The sequence below is a fragment of the Cupressus sempervirens genome, chromosome 8, assembly GCF_028749045.1.
Source record: "Cupressus sempervirens isolate cs-2001-9-10 chromosome 8, ASM2874904v1, whole genome shotgun sequence".
NCBI lineage: Eukaryota > Viridiplantae > Streptophyta > Pinopsida > Cupressales > Cupressaceae > Cupressus > Cupressus sempervirens.
In genome coordinates this window covers 126876356-126900050 of record NC_143125.1, presented here as the reverse complement: position 1 = coordinate 126900050, position 23695 = coordinate 126876356, and the positions used below count along the sequence as shown (strand labels likewise).

Sequence of the window (23695 nt, the reverse complement as noted above, 5' to 3'; positions counted from 1 at the left end):
AGTTAAGGAGGAATAAAGTAATGATCAGTCTCAACATGGATGGCTGTCCAATTAGCTTGAGAGATTGTGCATCTTGGGAGTCATACCCTTATAAGGGTTGTGAGACAACTTGATGGTGATTTGTGAGTGTATATCAGCATGGTTTGTTGCCCAATGGTACAAGAGGTACATTATTCAATTCTTCAGAGAGGTGGTAATCTGGGAGGTCGGGAATCCTAATTTGATGGAAGTTTCTCAATTATACTAGATTTTGCTTATGTTGTCTTACAAGGGACAAACACAACTACAACCAGAACATTGATGTAAATTATTAGATTGCTCTTCATCAACATCATCAATCAATTTGTTAGAATGGCATTTTTCTCTCTTTCCTTGAACTCCCGTGTGATTTTTTCCTTTCAATGTACTTTTATAGTTCATAGTTTTTATTTGTGATCAGTGCTAAGACAAATTTCACAAGCCTTAAAGTTTTGATCCAACTCCACCTTTTGTTTCCATGAAACTTGTTCCATAATAATCTCCATTTCTTCCAAAAGAATTTATATTGGAATCAACATTACACATACTTTTGCATACATCCTGCATTCTTCGATTGCAATACTTCAATCTATTTTTAGCAAACTCTCGAATTGGTTTAATAGGGTTTGTAATGATTCCTCATTCCAATATTCCAAAAGTGTAATGACCCTGCTCAAATCTAATCCCAAAATGCTAATAAAAGTTCAAGAAAACACTTTGCATACAAGGGTCATATGACTGATATAAAATTTCAGTTTGCTTTTACGGCTCTTTCCTTCACTTAGCATCAATAAGAATGCTTGCAAGTAGACTCTGAATTGACTAAACAATGACCTAACATAAATGTGCAACTAATTTTGGCAGTATTCAATGCATATATATGATCTAAGCATGAGAAATGAACACCTACAGCCAACTGGCATTTTTACAAACAGTTGGTATGCAAACTAACTAGCTGATAAATAATGATATTGAATTGCTCAAATGACACCAGTTATCTCCTTAATTGCAATGAAATTTCTAATACAATGCTTATGAAATATGGCCAAGACTCCTGGCATTTACATGGATTACAAAAAATGATAATGTTGGTATAATGCACACCTATAGCTGAAACTTATAACACCTAAAATGCAATGCTAACAAAGGAACCTGGTTGTAGATGGCTGTAATAATTTTCTTCAATGCTGCCTTTCTGCTTCGCTTTTTCCGATTTGCTTTTTTCGGATCTGCTTTTTCGCTTTGCTTTTTCGAACTGCTTTTTCGGATCTGCTTTTTCGAACTGTTTTTTCAGATCTGCTTTTTCGGACTACTTTTTCAGACCTGCTTTTTCGGACAACATTTTCGGACCTGCTTTCAAAAACTCAAACCCTTAGGTAGTCTGAGTATTCAAATTAAGCTCAACTTGAAATGGCTGAATACCACTTCCAAAGTGCAACCCTTCAGAAGGTCTTTCACTTCCTCAGTTATGCAATCTCTTGAGAGGTATCATTCTCAAGGATTATGCTGAATATTTGCAAACTATCAAGCTCCACAAATGCTCATAGAAGATGTAGTTCAGTTACCAAATCCCGTATATCCAAATGAGAGGCCAAGCCCTCTATTTATTTACTTTGCTAAGAAGTTACTAAGGACTTCTAGAAGCATCCTTTTCTAAGAAGTTACTAAGAACTTCTAGAAACATCCATTATAAAATCCCATTATAATGCACTTTTATAATAAAATAACTTTATAAAATAAAAAGTGCAATCTCAACTTAAAATTATAACATGTAGGCCGCATGTAAAAAGTAATGATAAAATAATATCTCCAAGAGCATAATAAGCCATCCAATCCCCAAATAAACGCTAGAATGACTCTCTCATCACAACCACCAGTCTACAAGAGTCCGTGATAGACTAATCTGACACGCAAAACGATGTCAACCAAAACGGAGACATTACAAAAAGTAATTAGTGTTTGTTATGTGATGAACACTCCTTGAGAAGAAATCATTCTTTTGTTGAAGCTTTTATAAGGCTCTGTATTGAATCGCTTGATTATTCAATAAAGGAACCATTTTTGGGTGTGGCTAGGGCTTTTACTCGAGGAGGAGGGTCTTCCCAAGGAAATCTTGATGTCTTTGTTTTTCATTTTATGTTTTCCTATTATTCTTGATTCCTGGTGCAAGAATTTAACAAGATAACCTAGTTTATTATGTCAAGTGTTCTTGTTTTCACTAAATACCATTGAAGATGACGGAAGTGATATACTTGGAGTTCAAAACCATAAATTTTCTATGGCATAGGAAGAAATAAGAGATATGATGAATGAGAAAGGAAACATTGATGATAAATCGATTGAGATTGAGAATGAGAGAGTTGCAGAGGAAGATATACATATTAGAAGAAATACAAGATATCATGAACAAGAAAAAAAACATTGATGATAAACTGATTGAGATTGATAATGAAAGAGTTGCAGAGGAAGATATACATGTTGGCGATCAGGAAGGAGCTAAGATTGGAACAGAGGAAATTCAAGAAGACATGCATGTTGATGAAGGGGTAAGGGATGATACAATTGAAGAAGCAAGAGACACTGCAAATATGGCAACGAAGAAAGACATCACTGAAATAAAGGTTCAAGGTCCAATTGAATTGGATACAGTTGATGGAGACTAGTTCATGAGGCTTTCAGCAATGGTCATGCTAAGGGAAAAAAAGTATGTTGGGATCTAATGAGAGGGGAAGCAGATTATTGACTAGGGTTGAAATGTTCTAAGCAAAATTGTTCCTGTTCATGAATCTGAATCTAATGAAGATACATCCAGTCAGCTAAAAGATTTGTTGGATCTTTTGATGCTCACTTTGACAAGTTGGAGAAGTCGGCAATGGCCAATGTGCAGAACGAAATTATAACAAATTATTACAATCAATTGTGTTCATTAATTGAAAAAGATAGGATTTCTTTGGATGTTGGAGTTCATCAATTGAAAGATGCTATCTCTCTAGACAGAAAAAGTTACAAGCTATGCATTGATTATTCCATTTATGTAGCAGACATTGAAAAAATCATTAAGGCAAGAAATATTCAGGTATCTGATATTTCAAAGCAATTTGGCTCATTGAAGGAGCTTGTTTTTTATCGTGCAGATGAAGTTGTAAAGATTATTGACAAGATCAGAATCCTTGAAGTTGAGAGGATGAGGATGAAGGGTAGGTTCAATGATTTGAGGAACCTCATGTTACGAAGCTTGAAATATTGCAGAGAGGATTGGAAGAAGCAGAAGAAGCATAAAAACATTTAAGTCCACTGAACATTATTGAGGTTGAGAAATCAGCATATGCAATTTGTTGACTGATCCAGATAGCAGAGAGCCTAAGGAAGACTACGGATGCTGAGTTGGCAGCTCTTAGGAGCAATTATTTGATACTCTCAAGTTTATGTAAGTACATTTGATATACATTAGTACATATGCAGAGTTACTGGATTTTGGCAGTCAAATTTTGTTTGAGATCCTTGCGTTTTCCATTGATGTAAAAGGGGGAGAGTTTCGGGTGTAAAATGAGTTACAAAACTCAGGGAGTTATATTATGAAGCAATTGGTAATATAATTGCTTGTTATTAACAGAGACCGAGAGGTCAAAATTTTTAAGGGAGGCAAAACATGAGACTTTGCATGGTAAAGCACCACATGCAAGTACATGCAACCCTCAAAAAGTAGAGACCCAGAAAATTTGAAGAGTGGCCCAGAAGAGAGCTAGATAAACCCAGAAAGAATATGTTGTCAGTTTCTAGATTGGCTGGCTTGAAAATCAAGGCACCCAAAAAAAACAAATGACAACCCAATTAAGATCTCAAAAAGCCACCAAGAATCTTTAAAAAAAATTGATCCATTACAGAAAATTACACATTTGAACAAAAATGGCCCTGCTGCAAAAAAGACACAAAATGGAGAAAATGTGCAACAAAAACAGACAAATCTGGACAAAAAATGGGTTGCAGAACCAAACCGGAAGTCAGCAGATTTAGATCTCTCAGAATGGAAACCCTAGTCGGACTATAGAGAGAGTTGGAAGAAAATATGCATGTAAATAATTTCGAAAATAAAAGATAATTTCAACCAAGAAATTATAATTATTTTAGAAAAAATTTAGAGTATTGGCTCGGATACCATATTACAAAGCAATTGGTAAAATACTTGCTTGTTATTAACAGAGACCAAGAGGTCATTATATACAAAAGAATGGAATAATGTTTCCTTAGGAAACGATCGCAAAGAATAGAAACATTCTATTCTAGCTGAAAGAAAGCTAAAAAAAAGCTACAGCTAACTAAATATTAAAAACATTCTAATATTTACAATAGTTTACAAATAGATTACCATTAACTAATAATAGAGGATTATCTATTATCGTAATAAGTTATAAGTTTGTGGAGCTTGGCAGTTTTTTTCATAGTAATGAGACTCGTCGCGATTCGGGCGAGTTGTCCGAGTCAAGTTACCTCAGCTGGGTGAAAATGACTCGTGACCCTAGCTCGGCGGGTCAACTGAGCTGACTCACCTGACTCGGCTGGGTGACTCGGCTGATTTTAAATTTTTTTGCCGTTGTAGTTACATAATCGATGTATGTTATGTATGTGATCAAATTACCTTCTATTTTGTGGTGTTATTGTGTCTTTCATCTTTATTCAATAATGGGTGCAAGGAATTAATTTAAATCCAAAAAGATCTCTGAATCTCAAGGGTTTTATCACTTTGTCAAGTCACTACCGAGTCACAGGCGAGTCCAAGCGGGGTCACAAGTCAAGTTACCCTTGCCCAGTCCAAGCCGGGTCTGAGTCTCGTTACTTTGGTTTTTTTTGGACATTTAGTCATTTTTTACTGAGCGTAAGTGTTGCCATCAATACCAAAGGGGGAGATTGTTGGAAAGAGTCATTAATAGAGACATTTTGTATGTTATCTTAACCACCTATCAGATTTTGGAGTTGCCAAAGTTCACTTGAAGAATTTAGCTAAGTATTAGTATACAAGGCAGTATACTGGATCAGTATTAGTAGGACAGTTTACTGGATCAGTTTTTGAAACTGTATGGGAAAATTTTGAAGATTCTTGTATTGCATAGTGACAAGATGATTATACAAGTTATGATGCTTATACTCCTATGATCACAGGTCATGTGTAGTTTGTGGAAGATATAATGATCTAAGTATCGGCTTGACAGAGAATTGTTTATGCACAAACAGAGTTTTTTTGGATTGATTAACGATCCTATCAGATTGATGATCTGACCATTTTGACAATTGATTATGGTTGAGCCAACCTTATCATATCATATTTTATATACATTATCTATTTTGCTATTGGAGTCGACTTGCTTAAGTCTTGTTCTTGTGGCCGGGTATAAGAGAATGATTTTGTGATCAAATTGAATAGCGAAGGTAAGAGCGAACTTGATGATGTGTTATTAACTTTCTGAATATGCAAAGAGACAGATTATTAAGGTCAGGTTGATCAGATTGTACTTATAGGGAACTGTTTAGGCATAAAGGATGCTACTATTCAACTTTGTTTTTTAATTGTAGTCCACTTTGAGGTTGTAGCCCTTTATGTTGTAATCAGTTGGGTTGTAGCCCACTCATTTTGTATTTGAGCAGTGTAATCTAGGTTGCAAGCTTGAATACCTAATCATTCACCCCCTTCATACTAAATCTTTAACAGGGTTAATTACTTCTGCAGAGTAATATTTGTGGGTTCCATCCCCACTGTGGTTTTTCCCTTAACCAGGTTTCCCCACCAAAATCAGTGTTATAAGTTTATTGATGTTTGCTTTGTGGTTTAACAATTTATTTTTTATTGCTATTATTTTATGGTTATGCAATCAATTTAAGATATTTGAAAAGCTCATAACACTGATTCACCCTACCCCTCTCAGTGTTCCTCAATCGTAACAATCTACTTTTGTAATTAAATCAATCGATTATCACTTCACGGTATCAGGGCAGAGGTTGGGTTTTTGGGAAAAAACTCCAGTGAAATTCATGATTTTTATTACATATAAATCTCAATATTTCTAGAATGTTTCCCCTGATTTTTTTAAAACAAAAATTGTCAAGCTTTTTTCGGCAGAATTTTTATAGAATAAAATTCATAGTTTTTCTTGACATTTCATGAAGAAATTTTGAAAAGATTTTTTAGGGCATTTTGTTTTTTTTAGCTTAAACCAAAATTATGTTCTTTTAGTAGAGGATTTTTTGATCTTTTTTTTCGTTCTAACAATAATCCGTGTATGATTTCAGCATTATATTGAGAGTGTAATCAGTTTTCTACAAAACTATGGTAGTCTTATAGCAGCTTTTTTTTACAATTTTTGCAGTGGAATCCAAAGACACTATTAAAATATTAATCTTATCTAATGTTTCTAGTGTCATCCTTAGTGAGTTTAGTTTTATTAGTTAATTTCTAAGTTTGTATTTAGTTAATGTTGTTTTGTTTAGAAACATGGACTTGTACATATCTATTTAGGGAGGCTTCCTCTCCATTGTTTAACATCAAACTATCAACTTTTATAACATGGTATCATCAGATGGAGATTTATAAAGTTTGGCAATCTTTTTAAAATAAAAAATTCATTGTTTTTACCTCTGCAATTGAGGGTTTTGAGAGAACCTGAAAACCTGTGTTTTCTGTTTGTGGGTTTTTGTGCTTGTGAATGCTGCCAAGTTAGAGGGTGTAAATTTTTTGGCTCTCACCTCCAATTCTGTGGCCCGTGTCATGACAGCGGGGTGTTGGTATGAAGATAGCAGGTCCTATTCACACTTGCATACTCAAGCTTACTTAGGCCGCTTACTATTTGTTTACATTATCAAAGAATTAGACACTTGTTTAGATCTTAGTAAGTCCTCGACTTCCATGTCTTCATAACAAGGGTTTCGACAGAATAAATAGTAACAGTTACATTTTAATTTTACTGATCTCTCTGACTTCATAAAATTGCCATTGCTTCCCTCTTCTGTGGAAAGGTTTCTTGGTTGCAGGTGATACTTGGGTTACCGTAGGATTGATCAACTACTCTTACATTCAGTGTGCTTTACACCAGCAGATTGATCAAGATAAACAATAAATTTCCTTAAAAACCACACTTCAATTTTAAACTTGCTTCTTATTCTGACATGATCACTAAATTAGGACATTAAAGTTCATGACAAATGAAATAGCAGAATGCAGACATGATGACAACCCGAGAAACCTGTTGAGGATGAGTTGAGAGGCAATGAGTAAATGCAAACTTAAACAATATCATCAAACTGTTACAAATTTCTCGATCTATTTGTTGTCCATTTCTTAACTAGTTTAAAACTTATAAATAACCAGGCCAAGTGTTGACTCTGTTCTTTTTAGTGGATGATCAAACAAAGCTCAGCAATGCCGGAGCAGTTGGTATGACTATCATGAATATAATTCAATGGAAGGGAGACGCAAATGCAACTCCATATAAAATCTTTGATATTCCAATAGTACCTAAGTCGAATATACTTTCATGGTCTTGATAAATATAAGAATAATTAAGACCTAATGGAGCATTGTAATGATAAATGAAAACTTTAACCCTTATCAACTTGCCTCACTCATTCATTAACACATACATATCTGTAAAAATGCAAAACCCCTATCGCTTCATGTAGCAAAAGAATATACTAAAGGCAGCTCCTCATCCAAGCACTAAAAAGGATAGTAGAAAAAAAATATAACAACGGAATTTCCTTACCCAAAGCACTGAAAAGGCCATTCTTTCCACATCAGAACGCAGTGAACATATGTCTGCCAGTTACAAGAAACATCAAGTCATTTCTATTCAAACAGATCAGTTACATCTGTCTCAATTTATAGCCAAATTCTACATTTGCTAATTGTTTTCTTAATCGATATTCTCATTTGTCTCTCCTACCTTCAGTGAGCGGTTTTGGAAGCATATCTATTCTACGCTCAACCAAATAAACAGATGTACCCCGCATTGAAGCTTCTTCATCGAGAGGTGTACCAGGGTGAACAAAACTTGTAACATCAGCAATATCTGTTTATCATATTTTTGTCAAGAAAAATTCAAGCACTAATCACCAAAACCAAAGCTCAAACAAAACCACAAAAAGCTTTCTGCTTTTACCCTACCTGCTCCTCAACAAAGAGCATAACAAAGAGAACATGTAAAATAATTAAACTTCAAAGTCACCTAATAAATCATGATAAATCATAGATATGCTTTGGCTCATTTATCGAAACAATTGAAAAAAAAGCTATGTTCCCCCCGAGTTTCTAGGATGGGGATGGCAGGAGAAGATGGGACACATTTTTGGGATGGCAAAAGAAATACCGATTTTGGGGAATATATATATATATATATATATATATATAAAGAGAGAGAGAGAGAGAGAGAGAGAGAGAGAGAGAGAGAGATTTTAATATATACACTGAAATTTGCAAATATACATGTCACTCGTATGAAACTAAGCACAGAGCATGTCATTTAAAATTATAGAATCTTAACCTACACCATTTGAATGCAATCTAGGAAATAATAACCAATTTGGTACTCAATTCAAATTGTCACTATGCAAATCAATATGTGAACAAAATCATAAGTTTAGCAGTGAACAGTATCATAGAAATATGCAAATCTAAATATGCCCAAAAGCTAGAGGGCTGCCATAAAGTTTCGTCATCATGTTCAAGTTCAACATAAAATATATATATATATATATATATATATATATATATAGAAACTAAGAAAAATAAAGCAAACTGTTGCTCCTATTTTGCTTCTACCACCATGGCATCAAAACCAAAGTCCTTATCCTCACTATCATGCTCAATAGGAAGCATAGTCTTATCCAATGGAACCCTAACCAATCCTAGTGTTGTCTCATCCTCATCTATTTGGGTCACATCCTCAAGCTCAACATCCCTCTGCAAAGTTGGAGTTATTCTATACTCTGGATTTTGACGATCTGTAAGTCGAAGAGCATGATGCAATGCCACTAGCTTCTTCGGTCATTTAGATGTAAGTCTATTCGTCTTAACAGAGTGGATAAATGAATATGTGGACTAATTCCTCTCTGCAGCTAAGGAACTAGCAAACTACGCAGGGAAGCGAGTGGCAAGTACTTTAAACCCTGGTGTATCTCTCCCGTGCCATGTCCAATATCCAATAGGATCCCTCTATGCCAAAACTACTCTATCCAACCTTGCTTGTGGCTTACTCAAGTTTGGGCCATGAAGGTTGAAGTCAAAAAACTATGCACAAAGAGTAGAGACCTCTTGAGCTGAAAACATCTTATCAATGGCTCTTGTAAAGCCATCCAATACCTCAAGATCATCACATTGGAGGCCCCTTTCACCCAACTTTGCATACCATTTGGGATTTAGAGTCAACCCAACCTATGGCATCCCTCAAAATGCTGAATTGGAACTCTACATCCTTCTTCTTTCTTGAGTAATCTATGGCTTTCAAATAATAAGAACCAGCAAGGAATGTGACAATGATATTAGCAAGTGGTCAATGTCTAACATCAGTCCACCCATCCATCACAATAGAGAAGCCCATCCTAACCAAAGTACGTTTCATATCCTCAAACAAGAAATCAACCTTAGAGTACTCATTATCTAGGATGGTGGTTAGTAGCTTATGCTCACCAGAGGGTACAAATGATGGATTCATAGTCAATATGTCATTCACCATTTGTTTAAAATAAGTGGTACAGGCTACATGCTATGGGATACCATTAGCAACAAAGAATCTACCAATGGATGCCTTAGAATTTTCCTTTACTTGTACATTAAACAAACTTTCCACTGAGCCCTTCTCACGACTACTCATCTTCCTCTTCCCTCTAGTCTTAGTATGGCTGCCACTAGTACCAATGGCAAATGAAATATGCTCAGATGATTGTGAGTGAACAAATGGTGATGTAACAGTGTACCTGTCAAATTTCGCCCCCACATTTCAGTCTCTAAATGCAATTTTTGGCATTCTACTCTCTCCTCGGCAGTCAAGTCAAGACAAGCTTTGAATCCATGGCATGCAACACCTAAAAAGTGTGACTTTGCTCTTGTATAGCTGCCCCAAAAGTCATCATGACAAATATGGCAATCCCACACCCTAGGCCTTCCTGCATTCTTTTTACTCTATTGCCTAGGTGTAACATATTGGAAAAAAGGTTTTCTTCCTATTGAAAGGACCCTTTGCATATTTGTTCATGATGGTGGAAGGGCATTTAAATAAATCAGTTTTAGGCTTAGCTTCTTTCCTAGTCCCACTACAAGCAAAATCACCCCCAAGCACATATTCCTCCTCATCACCACCACTTCTACTAGAACTTCCACTGTTGTTCATTGTGCTATCTTTTGAGATTTTAATATGCAATGAAATTATGAGCTGAAACAATGGAAAAAATCATTCTTTCAAGCTGCAAATCTATTGTAAAAATGAAAAATGGAAGCAAAAAGACTTGCAGACTTGGTGCACAATAGAAGAAGCTCAAATCACTGTTGAAGCTCTTGGAAGCAAAAAAAATCACCTTTTGTTGTTGCAAAATGAAAACCCCAGTGTGCTGCTATAAACTCCAACTTCACATGCAAAACAAAACAAATTTCAAAACTAGCATTATGCGGTCATTTTTGACCTTTTAGGAGCTATTGGAGAGGTAGGACCCATTGGACGACCATGTATGCACAATTAATTTTATGTGTTTTGCTTTACCTTTTTTTTGGGCATCCAAAATAAAGGGTACGGACGGGCGTCCCCGGGAAGGACGAGGGACGTTTGTGGCATCCCCTTTCATATTCGGTACAACCAACATCCTCCTTTTTTTCTGCCAGTAGTCCCTACATTTCCGGGACATCTCCTAAGAATTCTGGGAAAATGGGGACAAGGGAGCGTCCCATACCCGTCCCTTTGTCCCGGGGACGTCCCTATTTCCGAAACTTGGACTTTTAGGCTGGGGACGCATCCCTAGGTTACGTAGAAAAAAGGCATGCATAACAACAGCACTCAAAAATTATGCCTCAAGGATAAAATTCAGTAACAATAATCGAGATATGTGATTTGATTGGTCAATATGCTGCATACTCTGTTTCCACACATGGTTGAAAATTTATTTGTGATTTTGAATGAGATGACCTTGCAGGTGATTGCCAGATTTCTCCTTGGAAAGCTACATATATGGGATCTTCACCAGCCACATCACACCAATATAGACTTGCATTCATTATTAATCTTGACCTTGTTGATTTATGCTAGTACTTATAGAATCCACTATATTTTTTGCATTCAACATATGATTGGGTAATTGTTTGTTTACAGCTGTATAAACTCAAAACCTTATGATCAAAACATGGGATCAGAGGCTAAACATACATCTGATTGTGTGACTGTTTATTTGCTGCTATATGTTGATTTTTCATACCAGAAATGAACATGAGCAGCACAAACAAAAAAAGTGAACACAAAAACACAGTAATTACCCTGGGAAAACCCTCCAACTTGAGGGAGAAAAAACTAGCCACAAAATATCGCTTTATCAATGAATACTCAGAAATCTGATTACATTTCACACAACTAAACTAGCTCCACTAAAGCAAAAATCATAACATCTAAGAAAATGCAAGAAAAACTACCTCCATACAATCATGTTAGAACCATAAACATACAAACAGTGGCAGTAATATCTTCATTTAAGTACAGCATAGACTAATGAACTTCTATTACATATGAGGAGTCAAGCTCTTCATATTTGGACTCTTCATTATGTCGACCTATTGCCATGCAACTGCTGACTCTTCATTGTCTTTAACTTAACAGCATATGAAACAACGCATTATAGAGACTGCTATACCAGTCATTTATTCAATATGAATTTTGGAGAGCGATATCTCCTCCTGCTATATCATCAACACTATACACACCTAAAACATGAAATCAAAACGGTAGTAAATATATAATTTATAATTAATGAATATATTTGTAAATATATAAATACTTTATAAGATGAACATAGTTTAAAATGTCTTGATCATAGTATCATGATATCTGTTAAGATACCATCAGTTACCAGTATCATTAAGAACACACACAATGTTCTATTCTTCTAAATCAATAATATGCCAACATAAAGAAAACATACAGTCGACCCTCAATATGTGATTCTTCACAGACAGCAATGTGTATCATTGATGCCGCTAGGGCAGCGATTATCATGAGTGCTGATATTGCTAATTTGATTTCAATGACTTGGAGGACATGAATGAACTATGGAACAGTATAAGTAAAATGATTGTATCACTGCAGACATGAGCTGATGGCAACTTCAAGAGTTTACGGGTAGAACATTGATTTAGTCAGCTAATTTATGATTAGTCATGACAATCATTAACAAACAACATGGAGGACAGTGGTCTATTATATTTGAAGAAAGGATCGATGACAAGAAAGGACAGATAATAATCGATATTAGTGTTAGCATCATTATTGAGCTATGAAAAGGTACAATGATAATAATATCACCAATTACGATATCAACAAAGTTGGTCTGCATTAAGTGTCAATTGAACAAAGAAGATTAACTAGTTGCTGGCAAACAGTAATTAAAGGAAAAGAAAGATATATCTGAATCCTAGTATTGATAAGGAACCCTTAGAGGGTCTAATGTATACCACATATATCTATTAATAAGAATAATGTCAGCATTATATATCATTTATATTATATATAGATTAACTTATCGCCGATATAAAGGCAATAAGTTGAACCAGGTGATAATTTACTGCAAGATATCACCCCTAAATATCATCTATAAATTGTAAACTTATCACCAACCTATCCTCAGACTTGGCAAGAAGAGGAAGGAACACTCAAACCCTAGGTACAATATTCGGGTTTTTGGTGTCTCACATGCATGATAAGTAGATAAAGACTTAGTTACTAAAATATGTTTTCAGCTTGTTTCCTAACTCTTCACTGCTTATCTTGCAAATGCTTGGTAGCGAAATTGGGGTGGAAATGTTCCAAAACTGCAAAAACTTGCCCTTTGCATCTTATATCAGGCATGTAGCTCATCCAATTATGACGGTAATTGGAGCTTATTTGAGGTCATTCACATGTAAAAGAGGAGCAAGTTAGCACCGATGCACCTCAATGACTCTGTTTATGTGCCTTATAACCTTAAGTAGAGAATAAGAAAGTAGAGTTAACAGCAGCTGGTCCACTTGATTTGGATGATATAGATCCCTACTGTGATTGGACACCATAGGTTCAGCCTCCATTGTTCACAAACGATGAGATCTGTCATTTGGAGATGCAAGCTATGGAGGAGGGTGGATTCGCAATGGGATTGGATGACATTTGTCACATCCCCTATTTTGTTGATTTTAAATACTCTATTTAGCCATTGAGACTTAGAGAAAATTGGAAATGGTTGATTAAATTTGTTATTCATTTTGATTTCATGTGAATTGAAAAATATTGATTATTCATTATGTTTCAAGTGAAATTGAAGATATTGGTTTATTGTTATGCTGTTACATGAATTGGAAATGGTATGGTTATTAGTTATGGCAACTAAATTGTATTAGAATGTAGAAATATGCTTTCACCATGTTATTTTCTTCTTGTGGGAGCGTGGCAAAGGGGGGAAGCATTGGAAGAGAGGAATAGGGCACAAGTACCCACCATCCATTGAGTTATTAGGTAATTCCGAATTCGTTAAACCACCTTAGTCAGGGAAAAGTAGACTGGGACACACTAGATAATGCCAAGTTTCCACCATGAGTTGACTAGGTTGTCTAGTCTAAATAGATATATAGAAATATATTCATGTGAACATTAAGTGAAATGAAAACTGTTACCTTGATTTGGAATCTAGATACTCTACTTTTTTCCTTGTGTCGTCAATTGTCACTTATTATATCAATAACGCTCATAATACTTATGTTCATTTGTATGTGTCACATATATGTATGTATGTGTATATTCAAATATAATGTACATGCACATATACGTAAATTTGAAAATACAACGTATATGTATATCCACGTACATTTGAAGTATGACAAATATGTATGTATAAGTAACACGTATAAACATACGTAACTAGTGTGAGTATTATTAATATAATAATTAGTTATAGGTAAGGATTCTATTTCCCCTTCTCGTCAATATTAGCCTTAAGCATGAAAGTTTATCGGCCCTCATAAATTCCTTAATATTTCAGCCTTTTATGTTTCCTTGTAATTTTCGGCCTTACATGTTTTCACAATTTATCAAGAAATCAAACACATCACTCACCACCTTGCATTCTCCATGTGTGTAACTACTTGAGCCATATGTTCATACAATAGAGGAACTTCTTATTATATAATTTGAAAATACAATTGGAGACAAGCTTGTTTTTCAGTGCACCTTTTCATTCTTGACAGTCTACAATAATTCTTATATGATCCCTTGTCCAACAAGTCGACACAAAGATTGACACCATTTGATTAAGCCCTTTCTTGGAGACCGTAGTTGGTTAATTGTTGTGCTATTACATGAATTGGAAATGGTATGGTTATTAGTTATGGCAACTAAATTGTATTAGAATGTAGAAATAAGCTTCTGCCATGTTATTTTCTTGTTGCAGGAACGCTGTGAACTAGGGAAGCATTGGCAGAGAGGGAATAGGGCACAAGTGCCCACCATCCATTGAGTTATTAGGTAATTCGTTAAACCACCTTAGTCAGGGAAAAGCGAACTGGGACACATTAGATAATGCCAAGTTTCCACCATGAGTTGACTAGGTTGTCTAGTCTAAATAGATACATATAAATATATTCATGTGAACATTAAGTGAAATGAAAACTGTTACCTTAATTTGGAATTTGGATACTCTGCTTTTTTTCCTTGTGTCGTCAGTTGTGACTTATTATATCAATAATACCCATAATAGTTATGTTCATTTGTACGTATTACATATATGATAATGTACATGTACATATATGTAAATTTGAAAAATACAACATCTATGTATATCCACGTACATTTGAAGTATGACAAATATGTATGTATATGTAACAAGTATAAACATACATAACTAGTGTGAGTATTATTAATATAATAATAAATTATAGGCAAGGATTCTATTTCCCCATCTCGTCAATACTAGCCTTATGCATGAAAGTTTATCGGCCCTCATAAATTCCTTAATATTTCGGCCTTTATGTTTCCTTGTAATTTCTGGCCTTACATATTTTCACAATTTATCAAGAAATCAAACACATCACTCACCACCTTGCATTCTCCATGCGTGTAACTAATTGAGCCATATGTTCATACAATAGACGAACTTATTATATAATTTGAAATCATAGTTGGAGAGAAGCTTGTTTTTCAATGCGCCATTTCATTCTTGACAGTCTACAATAATTCTTATATGTTCCCTTGTCCAACAAGCTGACACAGAGATTGACACCATTTGAGTCCTTTCTTAGAGACCGTAGTTTGCAGGAAAAGTAGGTGCATTCCAATATATCACAACTTATTTTATCAGGTCAAATTCTTCATGATTCTCAATGCTATTTTATGTAACAATCATTAGCTATTGTGTGTGCTTCTCCAACATCACTCAAATGAACCCTACAAGTTAAATGCTAAGTTGCCGGTTCAGATTCCAGTACGGACATAGGTTCCAGATTCGAGTTCGAAATTCGTCCAATTTTTTTGGGGGTTGGGATTAGATTTGTTTTGGGTTCATCCATAAAAAACATATACTTTTTTTAAAAATGTGTCTGTGGGTATAACTACCATACAATGCAACAACAAATAATTCCATACACCACTCTGCTAATAGTAAAGAAATATAGCAAATTACACCACCATATCTATGTTTCAGTTCAAAAGGATATTAATTGCATCATTAGCCATACATGCAACATGATACACTTGTGGTCACATGCATGGGACATATTTGTTAGTGTAAATAATTATTATTTATACTTTACTTAAGTTTACTTAGGATAGATGCATTATTTTATTATTTCTTAGGTTAGACACCTAGGAGTTTGCGTACTCATTTGAGTTGTCATGTTGACAACACTGGAGTAAGCAACTCTAATTTAGTACATGGTGTCTACAACACTGGAGTTTGCATAAACAATTGAGATGTCTTGTAGATAACACAGTTGTTTGCACTATTATTTTAGCACATGGTGTCTACAACATAATTATACGTTCTACACCTTTGTAGGCTTATCCTCTCATCATTGCACTAATTCCTATGCTTAATGGAGGATAACCCACACCTGGTGGACATGTGCTTGGTTGTAAGACTTATCATGTTGCTAACCCCTAGGCATTCTAGATGCATCATAGAGATCTTTATATACAGGCACCTCTAGTGCACTATACAATGAATTGAATATCATATTGTTATTCTGATCATACTCTGTTGGTCTTTTGTGCTAGTTATTGTGCTTCTTGGTCTTGGATAAATTTTGCCCTGAGGAATATTCTTACATGATATCAGAGCCATAGGAGCGTCGTTTCATAGCCATTGGAGACCGATCTTGCTTCAGCTCTCTGAGGACACCTCGACCCAGATCCGGAGTATCCACAGATATTGGGAGCGTCTAGAGCCAAAGCGGACCTCATCATTGTGTCCAGAGCATCAATTCGGTGAAAATTATAAATTCACCTATATTGGGCAATAGTCGAATTTGAGGCAAAAAAATTTTGCAGACCGGCCCCCGAAGGCCTGATTTGCAAATCTGGTATGATCTATTAGATCTGCAATTTATTTTATTTTCAGATCTATATTTAATTTTTCTTTGCAAATATTTCGAATTTCTGTATTTTTCAGAAAATTTTTTAGGCCAATAGGGCCTGCAAAGAAAAAAACTTTTACTAGAATCGAGGGGTGAAATCTCGGCCCCTGCAAGCCGAATACTCCATTGGCATATTATTCGGCATATTCCATTGGCAGTTCACATCATAACCTAGCTTCAACCGGCAACTCACCAACGAATATTCCTCAACATTCAATCGAGCACCGGCATCGAGCACTCCACAACTGGCCTACCCAACATCTGGCACCGGCTTACAAACCGGCGGGCTCCTACTTTGGTTTACAAAGCACGGGTTTTGTGTTTTAAAGTCGCCAAAGTTTGAATCCCGCATCAATGTGGGATATATAATCCGCATTTCGGCGACATCTTTTTAAAATCCGACATGGCAAAGATTTTACTAGCCCCCGTCGGTTGTTAAGTGCTTATGTCAGCAATTTAAACTGACTGCCGGACTATGCTCCCACCATGCAACGTTCCCGCTAGCAAAAATTTCGACAGCGGCATTTCAAACTCAACACCGGCCGCAGCTTCCCGCTGGTACTCTGAACTTTTTTTATGCCCTCCCATCTGCCACACAGCACATCACAAGCCCTCTACTAACTGATAGCGACACCTCAGTGCCACATCGGCAAACACGTGCCGCTCAACCACCCTCCACATTGTCCGAACGGTCCACGTCACCAAGACACGTTAGCCTTGCCACATTGCAAGTCATACCAACCGTACAATCATGACATCATTTGCCACGTCAGCCAAGGGCCGAATTTTTTGCTGACGTGAGCATTTTGTTGTCTTAAAATTGACAGCAGTATGATTGTCATCTGGAGAGAAAACTGAACTACTGCGACGGTCGTATGGATGTCAAATTTAACATAGTGTTTTGCTGCCCAGACCCCTCTCCAGATTCAGTTTTGATTTGACAGTCCAACTTTGGGAGGCCATATCTCAGTCATTCGGGCTCCAAATCAAGTGCAATTTTTTTCGATTTTGGATAGAATTTCTTAAACTTTTCAGTTGTGCAGTTATTTTCTCGTTTTGGTGCACATATTTGTCAAAAATTGCAGTTTTTGGTGACTGTACCTACCCAATCTTGCATTTTGCAACTTCAAACGCTCCGTACGGGCTCATCTAGACTCCAAATCAAGTTCCATTTTTTTTTTAAGTGAATAATTTTTCGTCTACTTTCCAGATCTGCAATCAAATTATAGGCTTGTGTAGACAAAAATACCACTTTCAGAATTAGGTCCTTTCTTTGTTTTGTATTACTTCAAAATTGTTGTGCATTGCTTAGTTTCAAATTTGGACTCCAAAAGGAGGTTGTAAACAGCAAATCAGAAGACTACTAAGGCCTAAATTGGCAAGTGGCTATCATAAATGCACTAAATATAAAGTGTCAAAATCTTTCATTTGGAGGGGGTTTCTTGATTGAGTGAAAAAGGGGGTTATCTCTTGGTGTTGTGTTCCTCTTTTTCTGTTGTTATCTTTCATTTCTTGCATCATGGGAAATCTTAAGTCTCCAAAATTAACACCACATAACTATGCTACATGGTCTTTTAAAATGTGTCAATTAATGTATAATGAAGTTTCTCAATATGTTGATGGTACCCTTCCTAAACCAACAGGTGATCAAGTATCTAAAAGTGATATTACTGCTTGGGAAACGGTAGATAGGAAAGCCCTAGGTGATATTATGTTGGGGGTTGAAGACAAAATCTTCTGTCAAATCTAGAGGTATAAGACATCCAAGGAAGCTTGGGATGCCCTCAAAAACCTATATGGTAAAGTGACTGAAGAGGATGTTTACAAAATTGAAGATGAGCTTGTCTCCCTAGATACTAAGACATTTGATTCTATACAGGATTTCATCATTAAGGTGAATGAATTAGGAACAAAGCTTGATGATTGTGGTAGTCCTATTTAAGATGACAGGTTAATCTATCTCATTCATAATAAGTTGCCATCTGAGTACTCCACATTTGTTTCTTCTGACATAACCACCAAGACTACATTAGGGGCTGCCTATCAGAAAGTCACTTTTGATGGTTATGCTCAACTATTAGACGATAAAGAAAAGAAGTTGCAATCAATGGTAATTCTCAAGTCGTCTAAGTCTAAGGCATTGGTGGCTAATAATGAGGGTTCTCAAAATTCAGTTGCTCAAACCTCAAATAAAAGAAAAGGCAAGAAGAAGAAGTGGAAGAACAACAAACAAGAGGATACAGAAAAGACGACACCAACATCAAATCAACAAGGCAAGTCTTCCTCGAATACAAACAAGAAGGGGGACACTAATAAAGAGAAGAAGTGTGCCTATTGCAAGAAGTTGGGTCATGACGAACATGAGTGTTACCACAAATAGATTGATGAGCTCAAGAACATCATGAAGAAACACAATGTTCCATTGCCTACTACTTATAAGGAGAAAGGATCTTCATCTTCAGATTCTAAGGGCAAAGGGCATGCTTTACTCACAAACACTATTAGTCAAGGAGAATGGATCATAGATTCAGGTGCCACACATCATGTGGGTGCAAAAAAATATTCTTTTGAGATCAGATTTGGTTTGGGTTCGGCCGCTGGGCAGCTAATTCTTCAAAGTTTGCTCCAAATTCTGCCTGGGTTCCTCTAACAGAATTTGCAGCGAATTTGTGCCTCTATAGGTGAATTTGGGGAGAAACACAATGTTCCACTGCCTACTGCTTATAAGGAGAAAGGATCTTCATCTTCAGATTCTAAGGGCAAAGGGCATGCTTTACTCACAAACACTATTAGTCAAGGTGAATGGATCATAGATTCAGGTGCCACACATCATGTGGATGCAAAAAAAAATTCTTTTGAGATCAGATTTGGTTTGGGTTCGGCCGCTGGGCAGCTAATTCTTCAAAGTTTGCTCCAAATTCTGCCTGGGTTCCTCTAACAGAATTTGCAGCGAATTTGTAGCTCTATAGGTGAATTTGGGGAGAATTTAACAAGAACCAGACTTTGTATAGAATTGAACCAGACTTTGAGGGTTGTTAGAGAGAATTTGGTAACTTAGGTTAAATGCATGTAGTCCGAAATGGTGAAGACTGATATACTAGTCATGCTAAGTGTCGCGAGCTTGTAAAGTACTCTTATATTTTCATATGATGAACAATTTATATAAAAACTGTGATAAATCTTGTGCATGTTGTATACATCTCAATGCAGGGGAATCAAATTATATGCCTCTGAGAATGGGAAATCTATCTACGGCTGGAACATAACTAGTACTTTGAATCATGAACTCTGTTTTAATTTTTATTTTCATACAGCAATCTCTTGAAAACAAGTAATGGTATTGTATGATGTTAATGAGCATAATGGAAGCTGAATCTATATACACCAAGAATCATCAAGGAAAGAATGGCAGAGATGAAAGGTGTATTCAAAGTAAATCATCAAGCAAAGCATGTGCTGCATTATGTGAAGGGCACGTCTAATTTTGGACTCTTATACGCTCAGAGTCGGGATCATAGACTTCTTGGTTACACAGATTTTGAATGGGCAGGTTTAGTTGATGACAGAAAATCAACATCTAGGTATGTGCTCAGTTTGGGATCTGGTGCAGTCACATAGACTAGTAAGAAGCAACAAGTTGTGGCTCTCTCCCAAACAAAAGCAAAGTACTGTGAAGCTATTAAGGCAGCTTGTGAGGTAGTTTGGCTTTGACAGATGCTTGTGGATATGCAAATATCTCAAGCAAGTCTGTGTTTTGTGATAACCAAGGAGTTCTCAAACTTGCCAAGAATCCAGTCTTCCATGAAAGAACCAAGCATGTGGACACTTATTGTCACTTCATTCAGTAGCTTGTTGAAGACAAATCCATTCAGTTGTTGTATGTTTCAATAGAGGATCAAACGACACATATTGTCACCAAGCCCCTCAGTCCAAATAATTTTCTAAAATTTAGGGACTCTATCGGTGTTGTTGATAGATTGAGCATCATGGGAGGATATTAAAAAAATGTTTTATTATTTTTATTTAATGCTCAATAATGTACTTTATTGTAATTATAGGTGATAAGATTGTCTTTGATCTTATTTGGGATTTCTTCGTAGAAACTTTCTTATTTTGTAAATACTATAAACTTATTTTTATTGAATGCATTTGCTCATTGTTAATATATCAAACAATTTACCAATTACTTGTGTAAAACAACCCCATAAGATAAGGGCTATTTTATATATATAGTATAGGCTATTCGTAAGATACAGAGATTATAATGAAAATAACAGAATTCATTTATGTTCATGGAGGTTTTGATATTAGATCAATTTGAGCCTTTCTTCAAGTTCACTAGTCATTTTAATGTGTCTCTTTAAGACGAGTTAATCAATCCCTCACGCCATCAATCAATCATTTCAATAAGATTCCACAAACACATTTGTTTGATTTTCATAAGTCTACATGCCTGGCCTATGGGTATAATTTTATTTCACCTTCAATCATGTCACATGTAACTATCCACTTACCAAAAGGGAAAGTTCATCTTTTACCCTTATTTCCCAAAGAAATCAAATTAGAGATTACAGTAAGTTCAAATATTTCATTAAACATGAGTCGTACTTGCATACTATTGGTAATGGAGCTAGTAACATCCATTTTCATAAACATGCCAATTATTGATGTATTAACATTATTGGCACAGTTTGAGAATGTCCACCTCTCTTCAGCACCAATATTTCCTAACTATCCACTATTATTAGGGTTCAACTGTATGATATCCCTTCCTTAGGTATTGTAGACTACAATAGAGGTTGGCCAATAATAAAGGGTTTTGTAAGTCAGCAGAGTGGTTAGAGGACCCAACTAGTGATTGTGGAGATTAGCGAGGAGCTTAATGAACAATCCCAAACAATTTGAGGCAATCTCCTATTTTTTAGGAGGGTGCTTCTTTCTTAGGAGGCTAGGTGATGGTTTGGGAGACATTCTAATTCATTTTGATGGTTTCAAGTGATTTCCTAAATTTTAGGAAGGGGTCTTATTTTTTAGGAGGGAACTGGCAATGGTCTTGCGATATGTAGACATCACCATTGGACTCATGGCAGGAATCATTTTTACAAATAAAATGGAAAATTGAAATTATGACTTTAATGTTCTAAATAAAGTAATAAAATAAACATCTAATAAAGTTACTTTATATTATTTTAATATAGTTATGAATAAGTGAACCACCATGGGACATGATGCTTCTGAATGCTTAAATTATGTTGCTTTAAAAACAACTTATTTTTATTAATAAGAAAGTCATAAGGGGCTCAACCTTTACGAGAAGAAATAAGTCTAAAAAAATAGAATTACTTAAACAAGTTGAATTCCAAAAAGAGCCAAGTGTGCTTTGAAGTCAATAAAGTAACATTAGGCGTCATTTCATTATTATAAGATAAACTTCAGAATTCTTTCACAGGGCAACTCTTGCCAAGTATTTTCTAAGGACATAATCTCAAAGAGAATTGTGAATTGGACATAAACTCAATTCACCATTGAGACAAATCCATAACCATTTGTGCTACAGGGGATGATTTACAAGTAGATTTCACAGGTTTTCTTATTCATTCCCGGGCAGCTTTCTATTCATCCCACACTGCCTCCTTTCTCTCACCTGTTCACACCCTCTTGCATTTACGAGCCCATCAAATCGATGAGATTCAACAAAGCGGCAAATGATGAGGGGTTCCAGGCTGAACTCTTCAAGTTTGGTGCCTCCATTCTAGGCCCGCATCTCTCTATACTATTTAATAAGGTGGTTTGTACTAGTTTTTTGACTTCTTCATCCAGGCATCTAATTTATCCAATCCATAAGACCGATCATGCTTCCGATCCAGGGAATTATAGGACTATTATGATCGAGCACACTTTTGCCAAACTATATGCTACAACACTCAATGCTATGTTTTCCAGAGAGCTTGACAGGAAAAGTTGTAGGTGTTACATCCCAATTTTTTACCTAATTTAAAATGTTCATATAACCATTGAGGTTCACATGAAGTCAGTTGACACTTAAATTTGTTATAATCCTGCGAAATGGTAAGATGATTAGTCGTTATAATTTCATGTGAAGATAACATGCTAGTTGATTATTTATCATGAATTCGTGGAATTGAAAAGGTGGTTGGCCGTTATGATTATTTATGATTAAATAACTAGTTATGGTAATATGATTTAACTGCGAAGAATTTCCTTGTAGGAAGCACATCGAAGGGGGGGAAGCATTGTTAGAAAAGAATTGGGCACAGAAGCATCGCCATCACTAGACAAATGGGTATGAATCATGAAACACCATAGTTGAGGACCTAGCAACTTGAACATCAGGATACAATTGATGGAACCGCATGAGCTATTAAATAAATAATTTAAAACATAAAATAATTTAATTAAAATATAATACGTACCTCAACAGATTTTGAATGATCTTTCACCATATTATTTTAATATATGTTCACGGACAACAATATATACCTATGTACGTACACAGATATAAATATAAAGTGACACCATAATATTATTTTCTTTATAATATAATGATGCCATCTCACCAATATATCTACGTGTACGTAGATAGATATAAACCATAATATTTTTCGAATTATAACCTTCAAATCTTCTTCCATCCTTTTATTCTTTTTCTTGTTTGAAAGCGATTGAACACTTGGCACATTTATTTGGCGTCCAAGAGCTGAGACATTCTTTTATGTTATGGCTTCTTGGAAGCCAAAGGGTCTTTTACTCTTTTATATATTTCATAAGGTTGAGAGAGTCAAAGATATACAAACAAATCACATACCTGACTTCCTTTTATTA

At 35.6% G+C, this 23695-nt stretch overlaps 1 protein-coding gene across 3 annotated transcripts in view; it reads right to left on the bottom strand.

The window, feature by feature from the left end:
- EMB2763 (ribonuclease II family protein) overlaps nt 1-23695 on the bottom strand; it is an 86112-nt gene that overhangs the window by 40722 nt on the left and 21695 nt on the right. For all 3 annotated transcript variants that reach the window (XM_089796960.1, XM_089796961.1, XM_089796962.1), the window contains exons 13-14: nt 7950-8075; nt 7770-7822 (exon numbers count right to left, since the gene is read on the bottom strand). In XM_089796960.1, the coding sequence (XP_089653086.1) occupies nt 7770-7822; nt 7950-8075 (179 nt within the window). The remainder of the gene's footprint in view (nt 1-7769; nt 7823-7949; nt 8076-23695) is intronic.